This window comes from Oxyura jamaicensis, chromosome 7 (assembly GCF_011077185.1).
Source record: "Oxyura jamaicensis isolate SHBP4307 breed ruddy duck chromosome 7, BPBGC_Ojam_1.0, whole genome shotgun sequence".
Taxonomy (NCBI): domain Eukaryota; kingdom Metazoa; phylum Chordata; class Aves; order Anseriformes; family Anatidae; genus Oxyura; species Oxyura jamaicensis.
Genome location: NC_048899.1, coordinates 8,525,875 through 8,550,462, shown reverse-complemented (window position 1 = coordinate 8,550,462; position 24,588 = coordinate 8,525,875). Strand labels below are relative to the sequence as shown.

General features: G+C 44.3%; 1 protein-coding gene and 1 non-coding gene across 2 annotated transcripts in view; both read left to right on the top strand.

Moving 5' to 3' along the window:
- The window catches only part of ABCA12 (ATP binding cassette subfamily A member 12), an 81,851-nt gene extending 60,141 nt beyond the window's left edge, over positions 1-21,710 (top strand). The window contains exons 38-55 of the mRNA XM_035332315.1: positions 172-265; positions 2,848-2,975; positions 3,987-4,074; positions 5,379-5,484; positions 8,786-8,840; positions 9,309-9,486; positions 11,163-11,278; positions 11,862-12,021; positions 13,396-13,664; positions 13,904-14,114; positions 15,477-15,586; positions 16,164-16,308; positions 16,452-16,586; positions 17,833-17,936; positions 18,210-18,302; positions 18,755-18,860; positions 19,569-19,706; positions 20,926-21,710. Coding sequence (XP_035188206.1) covers positions 172-265; positions 2,848-2,975; positions 3,987-4,074; positions 5,379-5,484; positions 8,786-8,840; positions 9,309-9,486; positions 11,163-11,278; positions 11,862-12,021; positions 13,396-13,664; positions 13,904-14,114; positions 15,477-15,586; positions 16,164-16,308; positions 16,452-16,586; positions 17,833-17,936; positions 18,210-18,302; positions 18,755-18,860; positions 19,569-19,706; positions 20,926-21,045 — 2,356 coding nt within the window. The 3' untranslated portion in view covers positions 21,046-21,710. The remainder of the gene's footprint in view (positions 1-171; positions 266-2,847; positions 2,976-3,986; positions 4,075-5,378; positions 5,485-8,785; positions 8,841-9,308; positions 9,487-11,162; positions 11,279-11,861; positions 12,022-13,395; positions 13,665-13,903; positions 14,115-15,476; positions 15,587-16,163; positions 16,309-16,451; positions 16,587-17,832; positions 17,937-18,209; positions 18,303-18,754; positions 18,861-19,568; positions 19,707-20,925) is intronic.
- Positions 396-469, top strand: TRNAN-GUU. Its single transcript has one exon. It is a non-coding gene; the product is annotated as a tRNA-Asn (tRNA).
- Positions 21,711-24,588: the final 2,878 nt, after the last annotated feature.

The window sequence follows — 24,588 nt, the reverse complement described above, 5'->3', positions numbered from 1 at the left end:
CCAAGTCAGCAGGAGGACAAATACCTCCTCAAGTCCCCAGAGCTGACTAGAAGGTCTGTTATTCCACTGAAGCTACTCACTTCCATCTTTGCTGTCATTAAATGCAACATCAATTAGGATCATTTATGCCTTGGTATACAGAACCTCAGAGAAAAATGTGTTCGTTTTCAGGCAGTGTTTAAGTGAAGACATGCTTGGCCCTTGGATTACCAGTGGAAACCCCCAGACCAAGTATTCTGCCTGCAACTGCACAGATGGCATCCAGGTAATTCAAATAAATGCAAAAGGGAGGGAGTTTATGGGGGGACACTTGTGGGTTGGGAGCAATTTTATGAGCAGGCATTACTACAGTGAACTCAGTGTTCAAAATCCCTCCTGTTTTCACAAGGCTGCATGTCTCTGTGGCGCAATTGGTTAGCGCGTTCGGCTGTTAACTGAAAGGTTGGTGGTTCAAGCCCACCCAGGGACGGAGGGCTGTTGTCTTTTTCTGATCATTGCTCCTCAGGGGTCAGTGCTGGGGCCCATCTTCTTTAATACCTTTATTGATATTTGCCTGAGGGAATTGAGGGCACCCTCAATACATTTGCAGATGACACCAAGTTGCATGGAAGTGTTGATCTGCTGGAGGGTAGGGAGGCCCCGCGGAGGGACCTGGGCAGGATGGGTCAATGGGCAGAGGCCAACAGGATGAGGTTCAACGTGGCTAAGTGCCGGGTCCTGCACTTCGGCCACAACAACCCCATGGAGCACTACAGGCTTGGGGCAGAGTGGCTCAAAGTGTGCAGAGGAAAAGGATCTGGGAGTGTTGGTCATTGCTCACCTGAACATGAGCCGGCAGTGTGCCCAGGTGGCCACGGAGGCCAACGGCATCCTGGATTGTATCAGTGGGACCAGGGAGGTGATCGTCCCCTTGTACTCAGCTCTGGTGAGGCCGCACCTTGAGTACTGTGTTCAGCTTTGGGCACCTCACTACCAGAAGGACATCAAGGCCCTGGAGTGTGTCCAGAGAAGGACAATGAAGCTGGTGAGGGGCCTGGAGCACAAGTCCTGTGAGGAGCAGCTGAGGGAACTGGGGTTGTTTAGTCTGGAGAAGAGGAGGCTCAGGGGAGACCTCATTGCTCTCTGCAACTGGCTGAAAGGAAGGTGTGGGGAGCTGGGGTTCAGCCTCTTCTCGCAGGTAACTAGTGATAGGACTAGAGGGAATGGCCTCAAGTTGTGCCAGGGGAGGTTCAGGTTGAGAATGAGGAGACATTTCTTCTCAGAAAGAGCAGTCAGGCATTGGGACGGGTTGCCCGGGGAGGTGGTGGAGTCACCGTCCCTGGGGGTGTTTAAGGAAAGGTTGGACATGGTGCTTAGGGACATGATTTGGTGGGTGACAGTGGTGGTGGACCAGATAATCTTGGAGGTCCTTTCCAACCTTAATGATTCAATGATTTTGTACCCTGGGTAATGACTGTCTGCACTAGTTTGGGGACAGAAAAGGAAATGGCAACCTCAAAAGATCTGCATGCTAATATATCTGACTTGCTCCCCTTGGTGGGGAAAGGTTTAATGGTGTTTTTGAGTGTTGTATGATTGTCCCATTTAGCAGAGGTGAGCATGTATTCAAGAGGAAAATTGCATTTTATACAGCACTGTCATTATGTGAAAGCAGAGCTATTGCTGTTTGCTCTTCAGAATTTAACTTTATGCAAAGTCTAGATCTGTCTGCTTTTACTCTGTTCCCCATTAGAAATAGTGGTGAGTAATAATATCACTTATTTGTGTTGCGGTGGTACATACAGGACCAAATCTGGACCCTGCTGAGCTCAGTGCCTTTAGATGCACATGGGGAAAAGACAGATTCTGCCCCAAGAAAGTTAAAATTTAACGTGTCCAGTTGGAAGGTGAGCTCTCCTCCCCACAGTGCTGTTCACCTGTCTTCATTTTTTTCTAGTAGGAAACCAAATTCAAGGCACAGCTTGACACTGCTTGTAAGATAAAGCGTGTACTTAGTAGAACATTCCTAGTCATTCCTTACAATGCAGCTATTTTATGCAGTTTTCTGGACATACACGTAATTTCATATCATTAAAAGTATTGGCATCATTCCTCTGGTAAGTCAGGATAATGTTCAAAGCTGATTCTCACTTCTAGCAGGCACAGGCAGGTGTTCCTCAGCGTGAAGGCAGCTATTTTGTGTATTCTGATGTAAAGTTTTGAACAGATACACAATAGGGGAGACCAGGGTTTTTGTTATGGATGAGTTGAAAGGAGCAGCCAGCATGCTGTCTGGTGTAGGACGTTTCAACCTTATGAAACAGTCGATGTGATTTTGACCCTCGGTGTGTTAAATTATATATTCAGGACTAATCCAAGGTTTCTCTGAGGCTCTGGAAAATATTCCCAATGACTGACAGTAAAGTAAAAATGTAGAGCATAGCTACTGTGAAATGCAAGATGAGAGTTTGAGGCCACTGTGGAGTTTTCTGCTCCATGAAGCTGTTTTGCCCTCTGCCATTGTCAGTGCAGTCGCTCTGAAGCTCTCCTAAATAGGATCAGCCTTAATTCAGGAAAAATCTTCCTACCTAGCATGAAGCACATTTCAAGGTCTCACTGATGTTAGTAAAACTGAAGTGTAGACTCAAGCAAAGGTTGTTTTTGAAGCACCTCACTAAATACATTGAGAACAGAACACAGGGATGTATGCTGTGGGTTTTGGCACCCTCATTTGCAGATCACCACCGTCTGTAGGAATCAATCCTGGGACCAGAATGTCACCCTTGCCAGCTCTCAACCTGGTCCTGATATGCTAAGTTTTTAGTTAAAGCACAACCACTAATGTTTTCTTCACTTACCTCCTCTCAGACATGTCCACAGACGAACTATACTCCCCCTCACAGAAGGACCTTCTCTACACGGATGCTCTATAATGTTACAGGGCACGACGTGGAGACCTACGTTCTGGCAACCACCAAAGACTTCCTGCAAAAACGGTACAGCACATGCCTCCAGTCCTTCTCTGAACTGCCCAAGGCAGGGGTGTTGGAATTAGATGATCTTTAAGGTCCCTTCCAACACAAACCTAATCAATTCTATGATTCTGCGATTCTGTAACTGCACTGAGAGTATCCTCTTACATGTATCTTGCCCCTGTACTCGAAGTGGGGGCAGTGAAGTAAGGGTTTAGCAGGACCCTGCTGCTGCTGGTCTCTGTGAATCTGGTGGAAGGAGGTAAAATGCGCTGCAGTTACAGAGCTAAAGATAAAGGTTTTGTGTACGTGCTCTGCTCAATCATAGCAGAGCACCTGGGGATAACATGTCAATCACTTGATGGGCTGATGGCTGCATCCGCAGATGAGCTGTTGTCTGGCTCAGAAATGTTTAAAAAGAGGGAAATCTGACACAGCCTGTCATGAAGCAAGCCCTAGGGAGAGATTCTCCTTCAGGTTTAATTCTCTGAAGAGTCTTGGTGTGTGCTTCACTTAAACAAGTGTATCTGTTCCAAGGAAGTTAGAAGTTGAGTGTTTTCTTGCACCAGGGGGCTGTTGGAGCTATTAGTATGTGGAGTCTGCATCACAGTTGCACAGCATGTCTTGGGGCAAAAATAGCCTGCCATTAAGGTTGTCAAGGAATATGTTCATCCATCCATTGATTTAACCTGAGCTGCTCAGCTTCTGGGAAAGAAGCAGTCATCTTGTTCCAGTGTGGTGAGGAAGCAGTTCCAAAATGCTTCTCAAATGGAGGCAATTTTGTGACAGTGCCTCTGAGTTTGTTTCCTTTTTTTTCCCCCTCACATAAGGGCTTCTGTAGCTGTGTTGGCTTGGCATCATACCACATACTGGGATAAGCTTTTCTGCTTCAAGTCAACCAAGAATTAAATAAGGTGATGGTGGCATGCAGCACATGAATGTTTCCAAAGAGCCCATGCTACTATACACCTACCATGGTATTAAAGCTTCTGGTTGAGGATAACAATGCATTTCCTTCTTTTTTTTTACCCTCAGGTATGGTGGCTGGAGCTTTGGGATGCCTTTGACAAGAGATCTCCAGTTTGACATCAAGCCAGTGCCACCCAGCAGAACATTAACTAAGGTAACTGACCTCCATCTGCTAGCTTGTCGTGGCAGGGGAAGTGGGGGATACAGGAGTGATGTTGAGTTTAGAGATATTGTGGAAAAAAAAAAGCGAAAACTTCTGAGATCTGCAGCTTGGCATGGCAGAGATGACTTTCAGTTATTTCCCTTCCTCTCCCCATTCTTCTTTATTGGTCTGACTTCTCTTGCTAGTAGGAAACAATTTTTCTGCTGTCATAATTTTATTACAGAAAAGTGAAAAGATCAGTTAGTGGCACCTTTATCTCACGAGAGAACATATGTACCTTAGCTAGGGCTGCCTTGTATGTTCTGATTTACTCATTTCTCTGTTTCTGCTCAGTGAAAATGTTGTAACACATCAGTGTTAAAAAAAAATAATAATAATAATAGCAAGGCTGAAACCTAAGGTAGGAAAGAGATGCAAGAAAGCTGACAAGATCGATCCCCTTGTCTCCTTGGAGCTACCAGTAAGTAGAGTGTTCTTGCAAGAGCTGTGCTGTTGTCAGAGGTGGCCCCAAGGAAAGGGAATTTGGGGGTTTATTGTTTCACTAGTGCTCAGAGCTCTTATAATCAGTTTGCAGATGTTTTCACCCCTCTGATCCTATATCTGAAATCTCTCGATATTTGCCTATCATGTCAGATTTAATACCTGAAACCTTGATAGTGCTGGAGATGAGGCAGACTTCCAGCCCTCTCTTTCTCTAGCAGTACTTGCTCTGCTAGGGCAAGGAGAATAAAGTCATTGAGTGTGTAGAACTTGGGGATATGCAAAGGGGGATGCTGTGGGCTGTGTTTAAGCCTCTAACCTTAATAGCATAAGCCCTCTGAGCTATAAAAGGTAACTTAACACCTCTAAACAAAGGGCAAAAAAAAGTTACTATGAGGGTGGGAAGGGCTATTGCTAAAAGAGAAAGTGGCTATTTTCTGCCCTAAAGCAATCTTTTCCTTAATGTTTGACTGGTCCAATCTTCTTTTGGAAGTCGCCACTGCTGGTGCTCTTAAGATCTGAGCAACTTATTACAGAAAAGAAAATCTGTATGCTTTGTCACATAGCCAGCTAGTGCTTCTTTCTTCTCTCCCAGAAGGTAAATGAAGCTGATGGGACTGCTCACGTTTTAAGTGAAATGTGCTTTTATACTCATTTGGTGCTTGATGTGGTTTAATCATTGGACTTTAACTTGGAGAGCTTTATGAATTCAGATAACAGCGATGGAATGATTCATTTGTGCAAGCAGAACAAACCAAAATGTTATCAGTAACAATTTCTCTCCCAATTTGTTTCAATTTCTCAATTCTGTGCAGGTGTGGTATAATCCCGAAGGTTATCACAGCCTTCCAGCCTATCTGAACAGCTTGAACAACTTCATTCTTCGAGCTAATCTGCCAAAAAATGAGTCTTCCAGTTATGGTAGGTGGCCCTTCACATGAACAGAAAATTTTTCCCAACTCGGGGAATATCATGGTTGTGTTGAAATTAATGACAGCACTTACCTTGACTTCAGTGAGGCCATTTTTTAAATTCCAAATGATGCAGATTCCTTTAAAAACAGAATTGAAAAACATGAATAAGGCATATTTTATGTGCCTTTGTCAAAGATTCAGGGGAGCTGGTTGGACAGGGAAGACCCTGGCTTCTACATAAAATACTTCATCCAAAAACCGTCAGTGGTTGCTATTGGATTTATTGCTTCTTGTTACGGTACTGAAATAGCTGTCTTTTGTTAGGTGCCTGTTAGTTATGCACAGAAAGACTACTTTAGGTCATCTCCATGGGTGGTTTAGAATAGTTAATTTTAATATTTCACCCTTCTGCTGAGAGCAGCTCGGGATGTGTGGGTATGTGTATGTTTGTCTTTGACTGTGAATGAGAGAGAGTGAGATTAAGTGAGAAACATCATTTTCAGCTCTATTTTTCGTCTCACGCATGAAGTACACGGATCCCAAGGAGCATTAGTAGCCCATTTGGGCTCATAAGTTCTTATAGTTTCTTCTCAGTAATGCAATGCAGCAACCCAAATTGCTGCTGATAAACCTGGGTACCTTATTTTAGCGTTTGTTGGTTAGCCTACGTTCAGGGTGCAGCACGGGCACAAATATGTTTGTGTATGTACACCTGTCCCTGGGGATGGAGGGGTGCAGGGAGAAGAGGGGAAGGTTTTTATGGATGTCATTTTGAGAAGCCTTATACAGAGATGTATTGGACCTGATAAGAGTAGTGATTGTATGCAGAATGCCCCCTCCAGTTGATTTTCTGTGACAAACAGTGCCCTTCCAGCCCTGTTGTGGCCATGCCAAGCCCCCCTCATCTCTGATGCATGCTGTTCCAGGTGACAGTGTCACTTCGCTCATAAGACTACTCCTCAATGATATGTCTGAATTGAACTATAAGGGAAAAGGCACCTGCTCTGAAATTTTGAGTGCCATGTCATGAATTCAAGGCACGGCAGAGTGCCGATTACAAGGCGAAGCAGCATATCTCTCTTCCCACCTCCACATACTGATGCACTGTGAGTCCCCTCACAACAAGCAAACCCAGTGCCTTGTCTCTATCCCTGTCCTAAAATAAAGGCTCGAGCCTTTGAGATCACAGCATGTCCTTGAGGTCAGGAGGTTCAGGCTATTCAGTATGTACTGCAAAAGCACATGGCAAAGTCACAGCCCCTGCCAGGGTGCAGAGAGAGGAGACCTGCTTCTAGCAGCAGGCACTTCCCAAAGCAGCTGAATTATTAAGCAGTGATGCTCACCCCATCTCTGTATTCCCAACACAAGTGGTAGTGGGACGAAAGGCTCATGTGAACAGTCAGAAAGTTTGCACAGAGAAAGTTTGATACCAGCAAAATAACAATTTTCAGTGGGAGAGAATAGCAGCAGTTTTTATTCTGTCTGTCCTGCTGTGTGTGTGTCTTTTTTTCTGAACGAAATGCTCAGTAGTAAATGACCAAGCAGATAATTCTCCGCTTCCCACTAATGGTCTGATCCATAGAATGGGGAAAATAAAATGAATGGATGAGGATAGCTCCCCCGGGGTAGTGTAAATCCAGTTTGAAATACAATTGAACAGACGGTCCGTGTGGTACGTCCCTGGCAGCTAAATCTGTTTTTGTGACAAATAAATGACAGTTTAAGAAGCATTGAAATGGCCAGATAAAAGTGTGTTGTTGTTTCAGCAGTTTGAAAGAGGTGCCAGTCCTGCTTTAGAGGTTTGACTTAGTGTATATTTTTTAAAAAAAAAATAAATACATGAAGAGCTTTTTACCCTGTCACTAAGCAAATCATAATAGCTTTTGACTTATGTATATTGTGCTTTCTCTTCTCTCAATCCCAACCAACAAGAAAGAGAAAGCATTGAAATGGAAATTCTGAGTTCTAGCCTAAGCTTCAGCAAAGGAAAATGGCTTTATAGTGGAGCATTAACAGATTAGACAGACGGTATCTTTCTCTCTCCCTCTTTTAGAGAAGGGAAACATTTCCTGGCTGTTTATGGGGTTTTATCAGCAGCCCAAGATTTTAATTTCATTTTGCTTGCTCATGACAAGGCTGAGGATTTTTTCCCCTTGGAAATGAATTTCCTAGAAAATCTTCCCTTGCAGATTTATTTGCTTAGTATGGCAGTTGGTCACCTAAAACCACAGTTTCCTCCTTGCTGGCTCCCAAGTCAGAGTGTTCCTTCTTCAGGAAAATATCCCCAAATTGTCCTTCCTTTTACAGCTGCCCAAAGTCAGGCACTAAGGAGCTTACATTTCAGAGGTGCTGTGTGCTAGCAAATCTCTTTGCATTTAATAGCAGCCAGAGGTTCTCCAGCACCTGCTGAGATCTGAGGCATTTATTCAGGTGCCTAAGTCCAGATGGAGAACCTCATTTCTGGGCACAAACTTGGCCTAAACCCTTTCTTGGTTGCTGGAGCCGTAGAGACCGGGCTGTCATTTTGGTGTGACCAAGGCACTGACCTTCGCTGGAGGTTGGAACTGGCCCACCAGAGTCCCCCAGGTTACTCCTCCTGTTAAAAAAAACTCTGGTTGTATGGGCACAAATTGCCTCTGAACAAAGCAGTGTTCACTAGTTCCTTTGAACAAAATGCTCTGGTTTTGATTTTGGCTTTTTGACTGCATAAGACAGAATTGTTCAGAATTAACTCATTGTCAAACTGGGGACAAACGTGTCCGTAGCTTCCCTGGGTTAATGTTAGCTTCTCAACAGATCCCCGTATAGGTAAAAGCATATAATATAGGAAGATAATAGCTATGGAGAAAGGCAGTAGGGAATGATTTGTTTCTCATGATAAAATAAAAGATGAAATGCAGTGAGATCATCAAGCAGCGGCTTTAAAATGAAATGTATTCACCAATTCTGAATGCATCAGTGTTGAAGAATCTAACCTAAAATACATGGGCTCACAAACATGTGCCTAATTTTAGGTGTAGGAGTGCTCTTGCTGAAGTGAGTGATACAGCCTTTAAAGCTGGACAGATGCAGAAACGAGGCCTAGGGTTTGAATTTCACAGCTGCTGAGCAGCAACATGAAGTCATAGGAAAAATGGGGACATTCAAAATCCTGCCCAAGGTCACACCAAGACGATAGAGCAAAAACAACTTTTGGTCTGCTTTTCTTCTCTACTTAGTTTTCTGTATTACTGCCAATCTCAAGAGCTGGGGAAAGAAACTTTAAGCTAGCTACATTTTACATTTATTTTCTTTTTCTTTGTTTTTAGGTATTTTCTTATCAGCTCACCCATATCCTGGAGGACAGAGTCAAGAACAAGTAATGTAAGAAGATTCATTTGGCCAATGCCGGAATTGTTTAGCTTCAAAAGAAGCAAACCAGTTTCTTGAAAACCATAAAGCAGCCAAAATTACTAAATATCTCCCTCCAAATGTGGAAACTGCTCCGATCCTTGCCTTCATTACCTTTATGCATGAGTAGGATCCTGCATGCCACAGAGCTGATGATTCCTGCTAGGGTATATTTAAATCTGGAGGTCACGGTTGCAGTATCACATTGTTGTGCTTCAGCATAATATTAATTACATACTTTTCCTTTTGGCCTTTCCAATCAATGCTGTGGCTGTCTTGACTCAGTGTTGTGAGTCCTTTTTTTGCTAGGTGTAATAATAAACACCAGCAAAAGACACTGGCACCCCATCAGGCCCTTTTTGCTTCTGAGCTCTAACAATGCGATGAGGGATGTCTACCACTTTGACTCACCGTATACATCTTTTTCTGCTTTCTCCCCAGGCTCAACAGCTTACTCGATATCATAGTTTCAATGTCAGTTCTGGTTGGCTACTCTATCACAACCGCAAGCTTCGTGCTATATGTGGTGAAAGAACATCAAACCAAAGCCAAGCAACTGCAGCATATTTCAGGCATCGGGATGACAAGCTACTGGGTGACTAACTTCGTTTATGATCTGGTAAATAATTCACGTTCTTAAATGCATCGAGAGTAGCATTCAGCAGCAGGAGGGGAAAAATGTTCTTTATTTAAAGTTGGTTGCCTAGACTTATTAATATTATCACTACCAAGTGTGTTATGTAGTAATTGTTCTCAAAGGCATTGAAGACGATTAAATGTGAACCGCAACACTGGATTTTGCTAAGCAAAGACATTCCTTCTCTCTCGAGTGTATGCAAAACACTCAGCACATTTATACAAGAGCAGCACAGTACAGGCCAGAGCTTGATTTCAATTTTAGCATGCAAGCAGCAAGCTGCTTTTTGGTTAGTTTGCAGGGCTAGATGAGTTGTCATGCAGGCTTTATGCATCTCGGGTAAGGATTTGGGGCTTGAGGCTACAGCCATTTTGGAAACCCTGGAACCACAGGGTGTGACATTAGCAGACATCTCACAGCTGACAGTCCTCTGTTGGGCAAAAATCCATTGCTGGGTTGAATGCTCTCTTCAAGATTATCTGTTATAAAGGTTTTTAAGCTAAGAAGAGCTACTAATGCAGCTCTGTGCCTTCCAGGATGTGAGCAAGTGGCTTTCTACAGTGCTGCACTGCGCTGTATAGATTTACCACCCTGTTCCTACAGATAGCTGAGCTCCCCAGCCCTGTGCTGCATTATGTGGTTTAGGCATACTCTTGTACTCCCTGAAGTTTAGTCTCCTCATGGTAAAGAGAGTTAATAGCACTGCTGGAAAGCATTGCTAAGAGGATAAATATGCACAGTGTCTGTAGACTAAAGTGCTTTGTGTCTTATGAATTACCTTCGGTGCACGATGTCAAACGCTCACATAGGTAGAAGTCTGCAAGTGCAGACTGTCTCTGCTCTGGAGTTTTGGCACTGCCACCTGTGCTGTAATAGTGACCAGCTCCACATATGCCATGGGTTTCCATCAGTGCACTTTTCTAGTGCCTAAAATCCCAGCAATAACATCAGGTCCTGAGAAAAGGAATTCTGCAAGGGTATATGGGTGGCCAGCCCCTCTTTGATGCAGTGAGGGCTAAGACCTGAATCCTCTGGCTAATGTGAGCTGTGGCCTCAGTCTGGCTTGGCAGAGCATCCCTGAGTCATGGTACGGGGGCTGGAGAATGGGGCAGATGGTGTTTCTGTTTGCACAATCCAAGCTCTTGGTCCAGCACTGCATATTTGTAAATCAGCCTGTGGAAAAATCCCAGAATCCTTGCCACAATGATTATTCAGTGGGCTGCAACTAATCCAGCACTCCCCACCAGTCAATTCTTTTAAATCCCAAAGCTGAGGAAGAGAGAAGCCTCTCAAGGCAGATGCATGGTAGGCCATAGCTTGACACAACATTATGGAGACCAGATTTATAGAAAGCAACCAAGTGCAAGGCTAACAGAAACCCCAAAGGGTATTTTGTATCTTTGTATTTTTATTTTTGTGATGATGATGATAATTCTTATTTTTTACATTTAGCATATTCAAAGTGGCTTTGCAGGATTCATATGGAAGACTTCCTGGGGTTTCAGGAGGACTGAGACCCCCCAGTTGTATTTGATTTCTCCTAGAAAACCTAAGCTGCAATGGTGGGAACAAATTCAGACTTTGCTGCTTTCATATTGTTCTAGAAAAACGCATAAGAATTACCATCCTAATAACATCTTTTTAATATCATTTTACAGGTACTTTTTATGGTCCCTATTGGACTCTCAGTAGGAGTTATTTCATCCTTCCAGATACCAGCTTTCTGCAACAACAATAACTTACTGGCAGTATTTCTTCTGCTGCTACTCTTCGGGTAAGTGTGAAGCTATTTAAATATCAGAGTGAAGAACTGGATATTGCAGGCTGCTGTGATTTGGGACCCAACAGAGGAATACGTGGGCTTTCTTCTTCAGTGTTCACTTTAGAAGTGGTGACTCCTTCCAGGAACAGTTAGCTAAGCTATTGTCAGACCTGCTTTATTCAAAGCAAAATCTGTGTGAGGGTACAAAATATGCAAGTTCACAGTGATAGCCTGGGCTGCAAGCATATATCTACTGAACAATTGCAAAGTTTGATACAGAAACATTTCAAAATCAACAAGGGAAGAAAAAAACACTGGAAAATTCAATAAAAGTTAGCAAAATGGTCTCCCTGGCTTTAAATCCCCCAGGCCCAGTCTGTCTGCTTTCAGTCAGGGCTAAATGTTCAAAACCTCTATCATAAACTTCTTCTCCAAATTCTAACAGATACAAAGCCATTTTTCCTCCCTTGCAATCCTGTAATATGGAAAGCTAGTCGCATGCCAAGACAGTTATGTTGTCTGGGATCTTTACTTGTTGGTTTTCAATTGCTCTTTTAATCACTGGATTATTCTTTGTGCTGTTGGCAATTTATAGATATGCAACGTTTTCATGGATGTACCTGCTGGCTGGGTTCTTCAAAGAGACAGGAATGGCCTTCATCGTTTATGTCTGCGTCAATTTGTTCTTTGGCATCAACACCATCATCACGCACTCAGTTGTGTTTCTGCTCTCCCAGGAAAAAGCCACAGACCAGGTAGGAGCCCCGCTAATAGCCAGCCCTGAGCAGAACGACAGGACACTTCTTGTTGAGTCTGGTGGGTTTGATCACGTCCTAAGCATGTTCCTGGCTGGTTTCTGGATATGTAAGGTAGTCCAAGCAGAGGACGTTAGTTGCAGGACTTTGTGGGCTTCCCTGTAGACAGGACATGAATCAAATAGGAATCCTGCTTGTCTGTGTAAATCTGCTCCCCCAGCAAAGACGGACAGGATGGTGACAGAGGGAAGCATATAAAAAGAGAGGTCACAAACTGCCCGTGCAGAGAAGGGCAGGAAGTGGGCATGGATGTTTGATACGAGGTTGACAGGAACTTCAACCACTGCTAAGTTCTTGCCGTACAAACTAGAGAGTGATGACTAGATTTGATTGCCCTGAGTGTGAAGTGTGCTGCATTAAGCTCAGCACCAGCAGTCTGTCAGCTAGATCTGTAATGCAATCTTCTCCCTGCAAGGATGAAAAATGACTCTGAGACAGTGATGATTCCCTGAAGTCAAGCCTTTTCTTAAATAGAGATATCCCTAGGAATCAGTGGGATAAAAACGTAAAATGTACACCTATATCTAGATGTGTTTTTTTTTTTTTTTCTTTTACATAAATGGCAGTTGCTTTGTAAAACGATAGCTGCATTGGATTTTGCTCTCTAGGTGGATAGCACTTGCTAAGCAACCCCCTGGATTTTAGGGATGTAAGAATATAATCTGGTTTTATCTCTCTGTGCCCCAGAGGCAGGGAGTCAGCCTCTCCCCATGCTAATTTACTGCCTCTCCACTTTGCAGCGTGTACTAATCCTTTCTTCTGCTAGAGATGTACCAAATCTCTGCATACGAGAGTGTGTAACTGTTAGGCTGTGCACTTGGCTCTTTTGCCGTGAATTAACTGGAAAAGCCCTTTTATGTCTATTAGTGCCAAATCTTGTGTTTTATGAATATGTTTTTCCAAGAAAACCTGATAGGACAGCTCTCCAGAGGAACGAGACTGGGGAACAGTCCATGCTCTGCAGTGGGTTGGTGCAGCAACAGTAATTTTGGGCAGTGCAGCTCCATTGCAGGACTCAGCTCTGGCTCATGGGTGGGTTTGTAGCTGCTTGTGTGCACCGGGTGAGGTGGCTGCTCCAGGAACTAGCTGCTGCTTACTATGGGTGATCACAGCCTCTTGACTTCTCTGACCTTGTGTCTGTGAAACAAGCTGTCTCCAGAGCTCTTTGCTCTCGATTTATCTCTGCTCTGAGACACAAGCAAATCCCAATGTAATTGTTACACTTCAGTCACACAGTGAAATCTATGAATTTATTCTATGAATAAAGACAGTGACTCTGCTGTTTTGTTTGTTTGTTTGTTTGTTTTTCTCCAGGGCTTGCATGATCTTGCTGAAAACTTACGACACGTGTTCCTTCTGTTCCCACAATTTTGCTTTGGCTACGGCTTGATTGAACTGTCTCAGGATCAAGCACTACTGGGCTTCTTAAAAGCCTATGGAGTGGACTACCCTGACAAAACCTTTGAGCTGGACAAGACCACATCCAAGCTGTTTGCCATGTTTATCCAGGGCACCGTGTTTTTTGCCATTCGTCTGACAGTTCACGACAGGTTGATTCAGAAGGTCTGGAACAACGTACTACAGTAAGTAACATCTGGACTCTCACGGTGAGAATGGACCGAGCCAGCACTCAGTGGTTCCATTCTGGGCTCTTTTTTATTTTTTTTAATGCCTTAGAGGGAGCAAATAGAACAGAAACTGCATACCTGTGTATATTTGCATGCTCTGGGGTCTCACAAGAGGGCTCCTTAGTATCCCAAACACACAGCCCCCTACTGTCTGTGATTTCCAGAGGGTAATGGCCCCTGTTCCCTCCCTGTAGGTACCTGTTTGACAGAGTGCATGGCAAAGCACTGCTTCTGCTGCCTGTGACCGAAGAGGATGGGGATGTCCAGGCAGAGAGGAGCCGGGTAGAGTCTGGCAAAGCTGACTTTGACGTGGTACAGCTCCAGAACCTCACAAAGATATACCACCTTCCCCACAAACGCATCGTGGCTGTGAAAAACATCAGCCTGGGGATTCCTGCTGGAGAGGTAAGCCAGGGGGAAAGGGAGGGACACTGGGACAGATCCAAAGTCCCACCATCATCTTCTTTCCCAGTCCTTGCCCCAGTATCACTGTGGCTTACCATACGTAAATGCAGACTGCAGCATTTCTCCAGTTGCAATTCTTCGTCTAAACTAAACTGAATGTGAGGCAGTGAGTCAGGGTTATCTGCTTGTGTTTGCCCATCAAGAGAAAGCAAAATCACTTCAGCTGTACACACATTTCCATGAATCAGGACTTTAAAGAGAAAAACATTCTTCAGTCACATCAGTTCAGTTACCTCTAAAAACACCAACTTACGAGAAAAGACAGGAGGACATGGAACATTATTTGAGACCCATAGGAAAATTTATGGTGCCTCTGGAGTCCAGATCCTATTTCAGGCTGTTCACCTGACTAGTGGGGAAGCTTGGAAATAATCCTAGGTGTCGTTGAGCTACTGGGCACGTGAAAAGATTCAGGGTGCTGGGCAGGGGGACAGCAGCTTCACATGGGCAGTGTGGCCACTGTTCTTTCTGGCAGAGGACTTCTCCAAACCACAAAGGCATCAAGGCTTCTAACTTCTGGCAAAAGTCATCCCAGTGCTGGTGGGGCTAGGGGTGCCATTCCTCACTGATCACCGCAGGCTGCGTGCAGACACTGTCCCTGCGTGGACCTCGAGGTGGGGATGAGCTCTGTATGGATGCTGTGCCTCTGGACAGGGCCCAGCACACGAGGGTTTTCAGATCAGCTGGTCTGTGTTAATGATATCAAAATAACAGTAATTATCGGCACAATGGTTATTGCTTATGCGACACACAACTGCATATCTCCAACCTCAGCAATAAAACATGGATTTTAGCACGAGATACTGAACTGCACTACAGGGAGCCAGTTCTTAATCTTATTAATGTAGTGCATTAGTGAGATTATTTGAATAAAATCTTGTGTTGCATTAAGGTTTTACCAATGACAGGACAAACCTCACTCACCTCATCCCTATAAAAGAGCTCTGTTCCTGTCAATGGGATGTTTTGCACAAATGAGATGATCAGGATTTGGCCTGTCAGATGAGCTCGCTGCAAAAATGCACCTTGCAGTAAAAGGAATGACTCTATTAGAGACACGTCCTTGATTCTTCACCATATTAAACAAACGATCCTAATAAAAGCTGCGGTATATTGTACCATAAACAACCTCCATTATAACATTTGTACACTCCAAGTATCTCTGCCTCTCTTGCAATTCATCTTGCTCAAGGGTCCAGAGGAAAGAAGTGACAAGCTGCACTGAGCACTCGTCTCAGTGCAATATTTCTGCATTATAAATACAGCATGGTTACGCTTCTACCTTTCTTTCCCACAACCCAGTGCTTCGGCTTGCTTGGTGTGAACGGAGCTGGGAAGACGACCATCTTTAAGATGCTGACAGGTGATATCGGAGCGTCCAGCGGCAGGTTGCGGGTCCAGGATCACTCTGGGTATGGAGATGTGATTTCAGGGGAAGGCACATGAGCAAATCAGCCTGGAAACAGTTTATAAGGCTGGATGGCAAAGAAAAAAAAAGTTTATGTCTGAAACAAAACCAAACATTCAAGGCAGAGCAAAGATGGGTCAGGCAGGGAACTTAATCCTTTGAAGATGGCATACTTGCTTCCTTAGCATTGGCATTTTGCTGTCGTACCTCTGCTGTTCTCAGTGGTGTTTCTTCCACTTCATTCCATTCATTCCTTCTAGATCCTCAGATCTTCCACTTCTAGAGACCAGAAGGACTCATCTCCAAGTAGTGTTTAACAGGAGTGGGCTTGGTGGCAGTTATGCTATCTGAAGGGCTGGTGGTAATTGGAGAATTAAGTACTAGACATTGTGGCTCACAGATACAGCTCTTCCTTTGCAGAAATGAGGGCCTGAAAGCTGAAAGTCTGCAAATTCATAGCATTTCTCTTCCAGGGCTGGGGAGGAGGTAGGAAGCAGGACAAAGGGTTTTTATCTCTGCTGATTCCAAAGTGCATTGGCAATTCAGTGTGTTTAAAACGACATGCTGACTTCCTTACACAGGTCCTTGAATGACATCAGCGAGGCACACTGGTCGTTGTTTGGCTACTGTCCTCAGGAAGATGCCCTGGATGACTTACTGACTGTGGAAGAGCACATGTATTATTATGCTAGGCTCCATGGCATCCCAGAGAGAGAGATCAAAGGAGTGAGTAACACTAGGGCTTGACTTAAAGCATTTTCTTGTTATCGAGAGCCTTTACATTGACTTAATTAGTATTTCACTGTAGGTGTGTGTGTGGTAATTAATTCCTTGGCACTATTATGAAATCAGTTCTCTTTTCCCCGTAGATTGTACTCCAGCTTCTCCACAGGCTGAATTTGATGGCCTACAAAGACCGAGTCACCTCTATGTGCAGTTATGGCACCAACAGAAAATTGTCAACTGCCCTGGCTCTCATTGGGAATCCATCTATTTTGCTTCTGGTGAGAAATGGGAGCCTTGTTGGGTGGAATTGAGCAGATCTCTGGGCTGGCAGGGGAACCTGAGCAGTCTAATGAAGCCTTCTTAGACATGGCCTGCAGGACACTCCTCAAATGTCCATATGGAGTAAGGTAGCCTGATAACGTGCATCAAAGGAAAGTTTAGATTCCAGCAAGCACCCACATTTTCTCTGAGGGTATAAGAGAGTGGTGAGTCTGCCAGTTTCTCTGCTAGAATCTTTCAGAGGTCAAAAATAGGCCCTGTGTTTGCCAGTTAAATTTTCCTTGTTCCCAGCCCTTTCTCATTTTTGTGTATTGACTACCTTGTATAGTCTTGCAAGGAAAGCAGTATCCAAAGCTGCAAATAAATAGGAGAGCAAGGGAGCAACTTTCAAGATTTGAACATAAAACAGTTTTTTCTAGATTTGGCTTCCCCTTTTTTCTTTCACTTCAGACTTTCCCATTCTTCCATGAGATAGGCCGTTGCTGAAATACATCTTTTTGTGCAGTTTTTGCACTTTTGTTTTGGATGTGTGCGGTGCTCTTTGGGCAGGTTTCCCAGTGTTAAACTTGTTGCCTAAGTGGACTTAAACCTCCATTGCTCAAACACATATCCAGCCCTACACTTCTGCCTTTGCTTCTGACCACACAAGCCCTTCAGCTGCTTTTGCAACATGTAAAATCTCAATAAAAAGAGAAGGTGGGGAGATTTCCTCCATACTGACTGCTGCATGAACCCAAGCTGTTTTTCTGCCTCATATAATGCATTACCCTTAACAATAACAATTTGGTGATGGAAAGCTGGCTATCTATTTTATCAGCAATGCATGAAACAGGAGATAATGTATTGTCTTTCATCTCTGGCTTATTGTCTATGTAACTGGAGAAATGCAAGACTTGCTTCATCAGGTTGATCTTAGATGGTGTTACCACAGGCACTCAGTTCCTTTAAAGAGTCCAATGGGGCTTGGGAGTTTCCCCCGCAGTCACCAGGGGAGCTGGGCAGCTCCCAAGGGCAGTGAGGATGGAAGTCTTAAGCTGACTTGCTTTTGCATGAAGGAAGCCTGGGATGTCTCAGTCATATCCATAATGCAGTTCAGGAGGATGCTTCTCCCTGATTTGTACCGCTGGCAGCTCACCTGGGGTCCTTATTAGCAAATGTAACACTAATGATGAAGCTAAAAATAGGACAAGCCTTGGGAAGATAAGATTTTGAGTGCATTACATTTAGTCCTGTCTTTCCCGATAGGATGAACCAAGCTCTGGAATGGATCCAAATGCTAAACGCCACCTTTGGAAAATCATCAGTGAGGAAGTGCAGAACAAATGCTCAGTGATACTCACGTCCCACAGGTAGGGGTGCTTTGGCTTTCTTTCCAGTTTCACGGTCTTCAGAAGGTGTGGAGAGGTCCATCCTCCAGAATTTTGATTGCTTCTTGCAGAATTTCAGGGCGCTGAGCTGTAACAGGTTTGGGGTTTTGCTGGGGCTGAATGGGGATGCCCACGTAGACTCACAGCACTTCAGTACTCTAGGGAAGATGCAGTAATGTTCTCTGATCACCAAAGTAACTATTTTATTTATGCCTTCTTGATGACTTATTAGAGTTTCTTGGTTGTTTTTTTCAGCATGGAAGAATGTGAAGCCCTCTGTACCAGGCTGGCTATTATGGTGAACGGGAGTTTTCAGTGCATTGGCTCTTTGCAGCATATCAAGAGCAGGTCAGTAAAGTGTACCAATTTCACTTCTACTGATTGGCATGTGGAGTTACTAGCACACAGCTTTGAGGGCTCTGGACATCAGACCTTTGTTAACAGGGTATCAAAATAAGCAATTTTCTATTTTATGTTCCCTACTACACCATTGAAATTCTGTTAACTAATGAGCTTTCTGCTCTCTCACAGCCTTTTTTCCAAGAGATGTGTTCCCCAAAGTAATCTGTTCACTGCTGAAAATGTAAAATGCATGTTGGGGTTGAGCTTTGATTTCGTTAGTTATCACAATAGCTCAGTTTCTTATTGAGATTCACTCCAGGTTAACAACCCTGACCCCATTCAAGCTGCACTCTGCCTGCATTAGATTTCCCCAAAGAGGCTGTGCAGCACTCTCAAAGGATTTTCTTTATCTGTTTCTCTTTCCTACTGCGTTAATTGTGATTTTCTTTCTCCCTTAGGTTTGGAAGAGGATTCACTGTGAAGATGCACTTAAATAGCAACACAGTTAGCACAGAGACACTGACACAATTCATGAAGTCACACTTTCCAAATACATGCCTGAAGGTAAGCAGGACAGCTGCAAGCAGGGGATGCCTTCTCAGCCTTTCCGTATTAACCAAGAGTATCTTTGCAAGGCAGACATCTTGCAACACGCAGTACACAGAGATCCATGCTCTTAAAGTCTAAGGGATTCAGACACTTTTACAGCTCTCAACAGCATCGCCCAACAGCTGGAGCATTCAGGTTCCTTGATGGCTTAAGTAACCTCAGGCATACAGCTGCAGCAATCTTGTAAGGCAGCTGCAAGGTGACCCTCTGCCCCTTTGAGTTGTCCCACTGAAGCCTGACTGCATGGAGGAAATGCACTTTATATTCAGTGGGTAATGAGATGGTCAAGTGCTTCCAGTAACTGAATAACTGTAAAACCAGATAACTGAGTCACAAACCCCATCCGTAACCCAATCTTTGCATTAATGACAACAGCAAACTTGGAGTTGGGAATGCTCTGGTGACCCTCAAGCTTCCAGTTCTGGTGAAGCATCTCCCAGTCACAAAATTACAAGAACTCCCAATAGGGAAACACTGGTCACTAGCAGACAATAATATTCCTCACCTTTGGGAACCAGAAGGACAGAATGCATCTTCTGTCCCTTCATTCTCCCCTTGTCTGGCTCCTCTGTGCTTCCATCTTCATCCAGACAGCCATCAAACCTGTCTGCTCTTCACAGGCAGCAACCTCTTAACTCTACCCCATCATTCCTGTTCCTGCAGGATCGTCATTTCAACATGGTGGAGTACCACGTTCCAGTCTCTGCAGGAGGGGTAGCAAATATATTTGATCTCCTGGAAGCCAGCAAAGAAGCCTTCAAAATCAGGCACTTCTCAGTGAGTCAAACAACGCTAGAGGAGGTAAGGAATTAAAGATGTGTGGCCATCCGTTTAAAACTGTTAACAGGGGAGTAGACTGATGGTTACACATAATGGACTGCTGCACACAATAGACTACGTTTTGAAAGGGATTTCCATCTATATTCCTCCTGGGGATAGTTTATCAGTTCTACTGCCTCCAGATACCTGTGCTGGTGCTAGGAAATTGCACATAGAAAGCTGCCTGTAGCATAAAGGATCTGTTCTTCCCTCTGCCAATGCTGATTTCAGCAGTCTCGTGCGCATGGATGAAGAGCAGAATTATGAATCACCCCAGAACTCAGTGCTAGGCCTTGTGATGGCAGATTTTTACTACCAGTCATGGAAATTTGCTTGATTTTGCCCTTTCTCGTACTGTATTTGATCACAAGTTCATTTTCCCTTGGAAGAACATTGCCACTGCCATCAAAATCTTGTAGGAAGTGTCTCAGCTGAAGGGGTGCTATAAGGACCTACCCAAAAGGAATCATTCTGTTGAGCATCAGCATCCGATATATTCGATCTGCCCCAGAGACAGGAGTAAACTGCAAGCCCTGTAATCCTATAAATTGTTGAACAGAGATCTGGGGGGAGGAGGGAGGGAGGTCCTTGATATTGTTTTAATAAGGGGCCATGGCTGTGAGAGAAATGGACCGACAAACAGCAGGAAGCCCCGAGTTGTGTTTTGTGGGAGGACAGCATGGATTTGTGTGTATGCAAATGTGATTGCAGATAGTGTTCCAGTAAGAATATTTTATGTATTCATTAGGTACTGTTCAAACGGAGACTGTTATGTGTGATTATGTACACCTATCTATATCATATGCAGCTATGCATGCATGGATGTCAATTATATATAGACAGAAGGGTTTATAAAGTAATAATGTAGAAGTATTACGCTGTGATCAAAGCCAACTACCACACAGGGGTATTATCTCACTAGTACTTTGGAAACATGAGCTGCAGGACAATTAGGTTTTGCACAGGAACATCTACCTCTGCATCCCCGGGTGTCCATTCAGCAGTAGAGGAGTGTGCATCCATTTATTTACATTAGGCCATAGAAGCCCAGCTTTTGCAGTTCTCAAATCCAGTGTGAATCCCTTCCCGAGCACTCTCTCCAGGCTCACAGTCAAATGAACAACCATTCCTCTTTTTTATTCATTCGTATTATCAATTCCTTACGCTGTCACATACTGAATGTTTCCCTTTAAACTTCTAGGTTTTCATCAACTTTGCCAAAGATCAAGCAGATCCTGATGGTGTGGATGTAGCCCCTGATGTGACATCAGACAGCTCTGACACATGCAGCCAAGCCAGCACCCTCAGCTCCATCTATTGAAGAGGCCCAACCATGAGGGATCGCAGAAGCTGGGGAAAAAAACTGACATGACCCCTCAGGGTTCTTTCAGTTTCTTCCTGTTTTCCATGATTCTAGGATGGCAGGCATAAAAAGTCACCTTTTCTTAAAGTACTTTTAAAATATGCACATATTTTGTTACTAGGAACATGGTAGGCACTTAAGACTAGCATTTGGTTATGAGTCAGATTGGTCTTTCCACAGCTGTTGTTTTTTTGTCCCCAGTTGTTGGCTGATGACTTCTGTACCTGTGAGCACTTAGTTAACATCACCAGCTCCTGCAGGTCGTGGCCGTTTGCTTACAGCTGAAATGGCCGTGGCAGAGCAGAGGAGCTATTGGCAGTGCAGGCTGTTTGACAAAAAAGCAGCCCCGTGGCTGCCCTCTGAAAGCCCACACTCCAACCCTTGCTCTGCAGCAGACTCTCTTGAGGACCACAGCAAAGTCGCTCAGTGCTGGCAGGTTCCCTACCTGTGAAGTAGGGTTCCTGGTGCTGCCCTACCTCACAGGGGTGTTGTGAGGACGTAGGTGTTGTGTACTGCAAGTTGCATATGCCTTTGGTGGGGCCATCTTCAGTACTGACATAGAGCTTATCTGCATGTGTGGGTTACGGCAGTACAAATATAACTCTTTTAGAAGTCACTGGTTCCTCTGGTGTCTTGCTGTGCTTTATTACAGCTCTGTGTAATGCCTAGACTAAGTCCTCAGCTCCTTGTAGTTCTTGGCTCTTGGTACCCCATGGAGGATCTCTGCCCCAAGCAGATTCCTTGTCCTTTTGGCTGGTGGCCAGGGCTTCTCCATTACAGCAGCAGAAGAAAAGAAGCAGCACTATTTCCTGAATCCTTTTGTATGGAGATGTTTGCTTCAGAAGGTCACATTTCCCTGAGCAAAGTAGAAGCCGCGAGATGCAGCCTTGCTCAGAAATCTGTGCATCTGCCCCACTGCCAGCCACCCTCTCAAGAGGCTCTGCCTCTGCTTCCATTTCGGTGACCCTCCTCACCACCGCTGTTGTGGCCGTCCCGGTAGCTCAGCGGCTGTTTTCCTGCATTAAGGTACAATTAATTCCTCCTTCACAGACTGCCCACCGGCTTTAAATGAGACTTCTGCTTACCTGGGAGCAGCAGACCCCCAGGAGCTGAGTTCAGCACAGCAGCACACGCATTCTCACTTTTTTCCCCAGAATCATTAATAGCCAGAAGAGTTAAATATTGCATTTCATTATCTGTGGGAGCCACAAGGCCTCAAAGACTCATGTTTGGGTCAGGGCAGGTGCATGTGGTGCTATTAATGCACATAATGAGCTTAGTCTTCGAGCTGAAATTTACTGTTGCTGGTAAAAGAAAAGAGATTGCCAATACAGCCAGGTCATACTTACCTTGGGAAGACCTGGGAGGGCCCACGTGACACTCCATTTTGGGTTCACATGCACAGTTCCAACCAGAGGGTTTTTTTTTTTGGTGGGGGTTGATTTTGTTCCCACCCTCATCCCGCCTCCACACCTAATTCGAGCCAAGGGAAACTTCAGGTGGAAGCTGCAAAGTGACACATCTTTCTCACACCGAGCATCAGAGGAGTTTTACTAGTTTAGTTCCCATTTGATGCTGAGGCTTGCTGAAATAATCATGCAAGGAATAGTTGGTGAGGATTTTACAGTGGGATACAGAAGTTCAGAGAGTTTAGCTACTGCAAGGAGGTCACGCTTTCTCCTTCATCTTGCTGTAAACTTCTTACTGATAGCAGGAGGAGTTTTGCTATGGATTGAAGGTTTTATCAAGCCTTGAATTATTCCTCAACCTGCTGACTGTAATTAAAACTGGAATTCAGCTTCTTTCCAGAATGTATTTGACACCTGCAGTTTATAAGTAACTGAAAGCGCTGCCCAGACATTCATTGTGGCTCCTATTATTATGTCTCCAGCTCTGCAAAAGCTCTTTTTTCCCCCTCTCATTTTCATTGCATATCTTACACAGATCACAGTATAAAATTAAGCTTTTCTCTAATGGAGGGCTTGCGCTCCCTGCAAAGGACTCAGAGCATGAATGCCAATGATTTAAATGCAGCCTTGTAATACCAATCAGAGTATTATTTTATTATGTCGATGGCTTTGCAACTGCCAGTGAAAGATGGATCTTCAGACTCTGTCCAGATGTACTTTACATTTAATTGAGGGAGACTGATACAAAGCTATTCTTTTATCCCTTCAGAGGCTGCTAATCAAAAAAAAGAGGAAGTGATTCATTGGAATATTCAGCAAGTTGCGGTTTAATTGGGTAAAATAGAATTTAAAAAAAAAAAGAAGGCAAAGAGCATCCTTTGAATTTCCACCCAATTCTGGCATTAATAGAAACATCTGCTTCATGTGAAATGTGTCATCACCGTGATATACACTCCTCGATTTCACTTGCAGGTAAAAATAAAACATCTGCTATTGCAATCAAGTCTGTAGGTATTGGTCCAAACAAGCCAAAGTTTGCGTACTTAAGGGAATTTAATTGAAACCTGTGGAGAAGTAGTTACAACTGTTAAGGGGCTTGAAGCATCTGGCAAGGACGTTGTACAAACATCACCGGAGGCTGATTTATCTTTTTTGCCATCTTAGAAACTCACTTCAGAGCCTCGATGTTTTAACCTGTCCTTTTCCAAGGTAGGTCATGCTCCAGGCTTGACTCCAGGACAAGAGACGTGGAAGCTAATTATATCCTGCCTCCGAAAGCTGGCTCTGGGTTTCTCATCACCCCTTGGTCTCCCCAAGGAGAGCTCGTTCTGGTTGCAGGGGTGGCTGGAAATACAGAGCTATGGCTCAGAAACAACTTTTTCAATAAAGCCAGCAAGCCCGGTCCTATTTTTTGGTCCGAGCAGGGAGTTAAGGTCACTGAAAACATTGACCCCAGTGTCCCTGGAAGGGACAGAGGAGTGCTCTGCGTCCTGCCACACATCACCTCTCCGTGAGCGAGAGATGAATGCTGCAGTCTGGGGGGAAAACAAGCTTTTCATTTCACTTCTTTCTTTAACGACTTCTTTAACACAATCTCACTTCAGCCACCCTAATAACCTTTGTTCGAGGCAATGGGGAGCGACAGTGCCCTGCCAGAGCGATCGCACAGCATGTATGTGTTAATTGGAACTGCGCGGGCTACAGCTGGGCTTAATTTAAGAATGCTCTGAAATATTAGAGACACGAGGTGTACACAGTGCAATAGCTAAACAAGTCCAGGGAGTCGAGGAGGAATTTCATAATTGGTTATGTGGATTGTGAGATGGATTCAAATCAATTTTGTAATTGGAGATGTGGACTTGGAGACAGTGACTCAAATCTCTGTCCCAGCCCTGCTTCGTTTATCTCTTTGCACCGCTGCTGAGAGTGTGGCACTTCTCAAGCCTGATCCTTGCTTGGCTTCAGCCCCGATGCAAGTGGCCACCGAGGGCAGCCAAGGAAAGCTGTCCAGAAGGGCCAAACTAAACAGCAGTTATCCCAGTCCTGACCGCTACTGTGAATATAAATTAAGGGCCTAACAGGACTTCTGTGC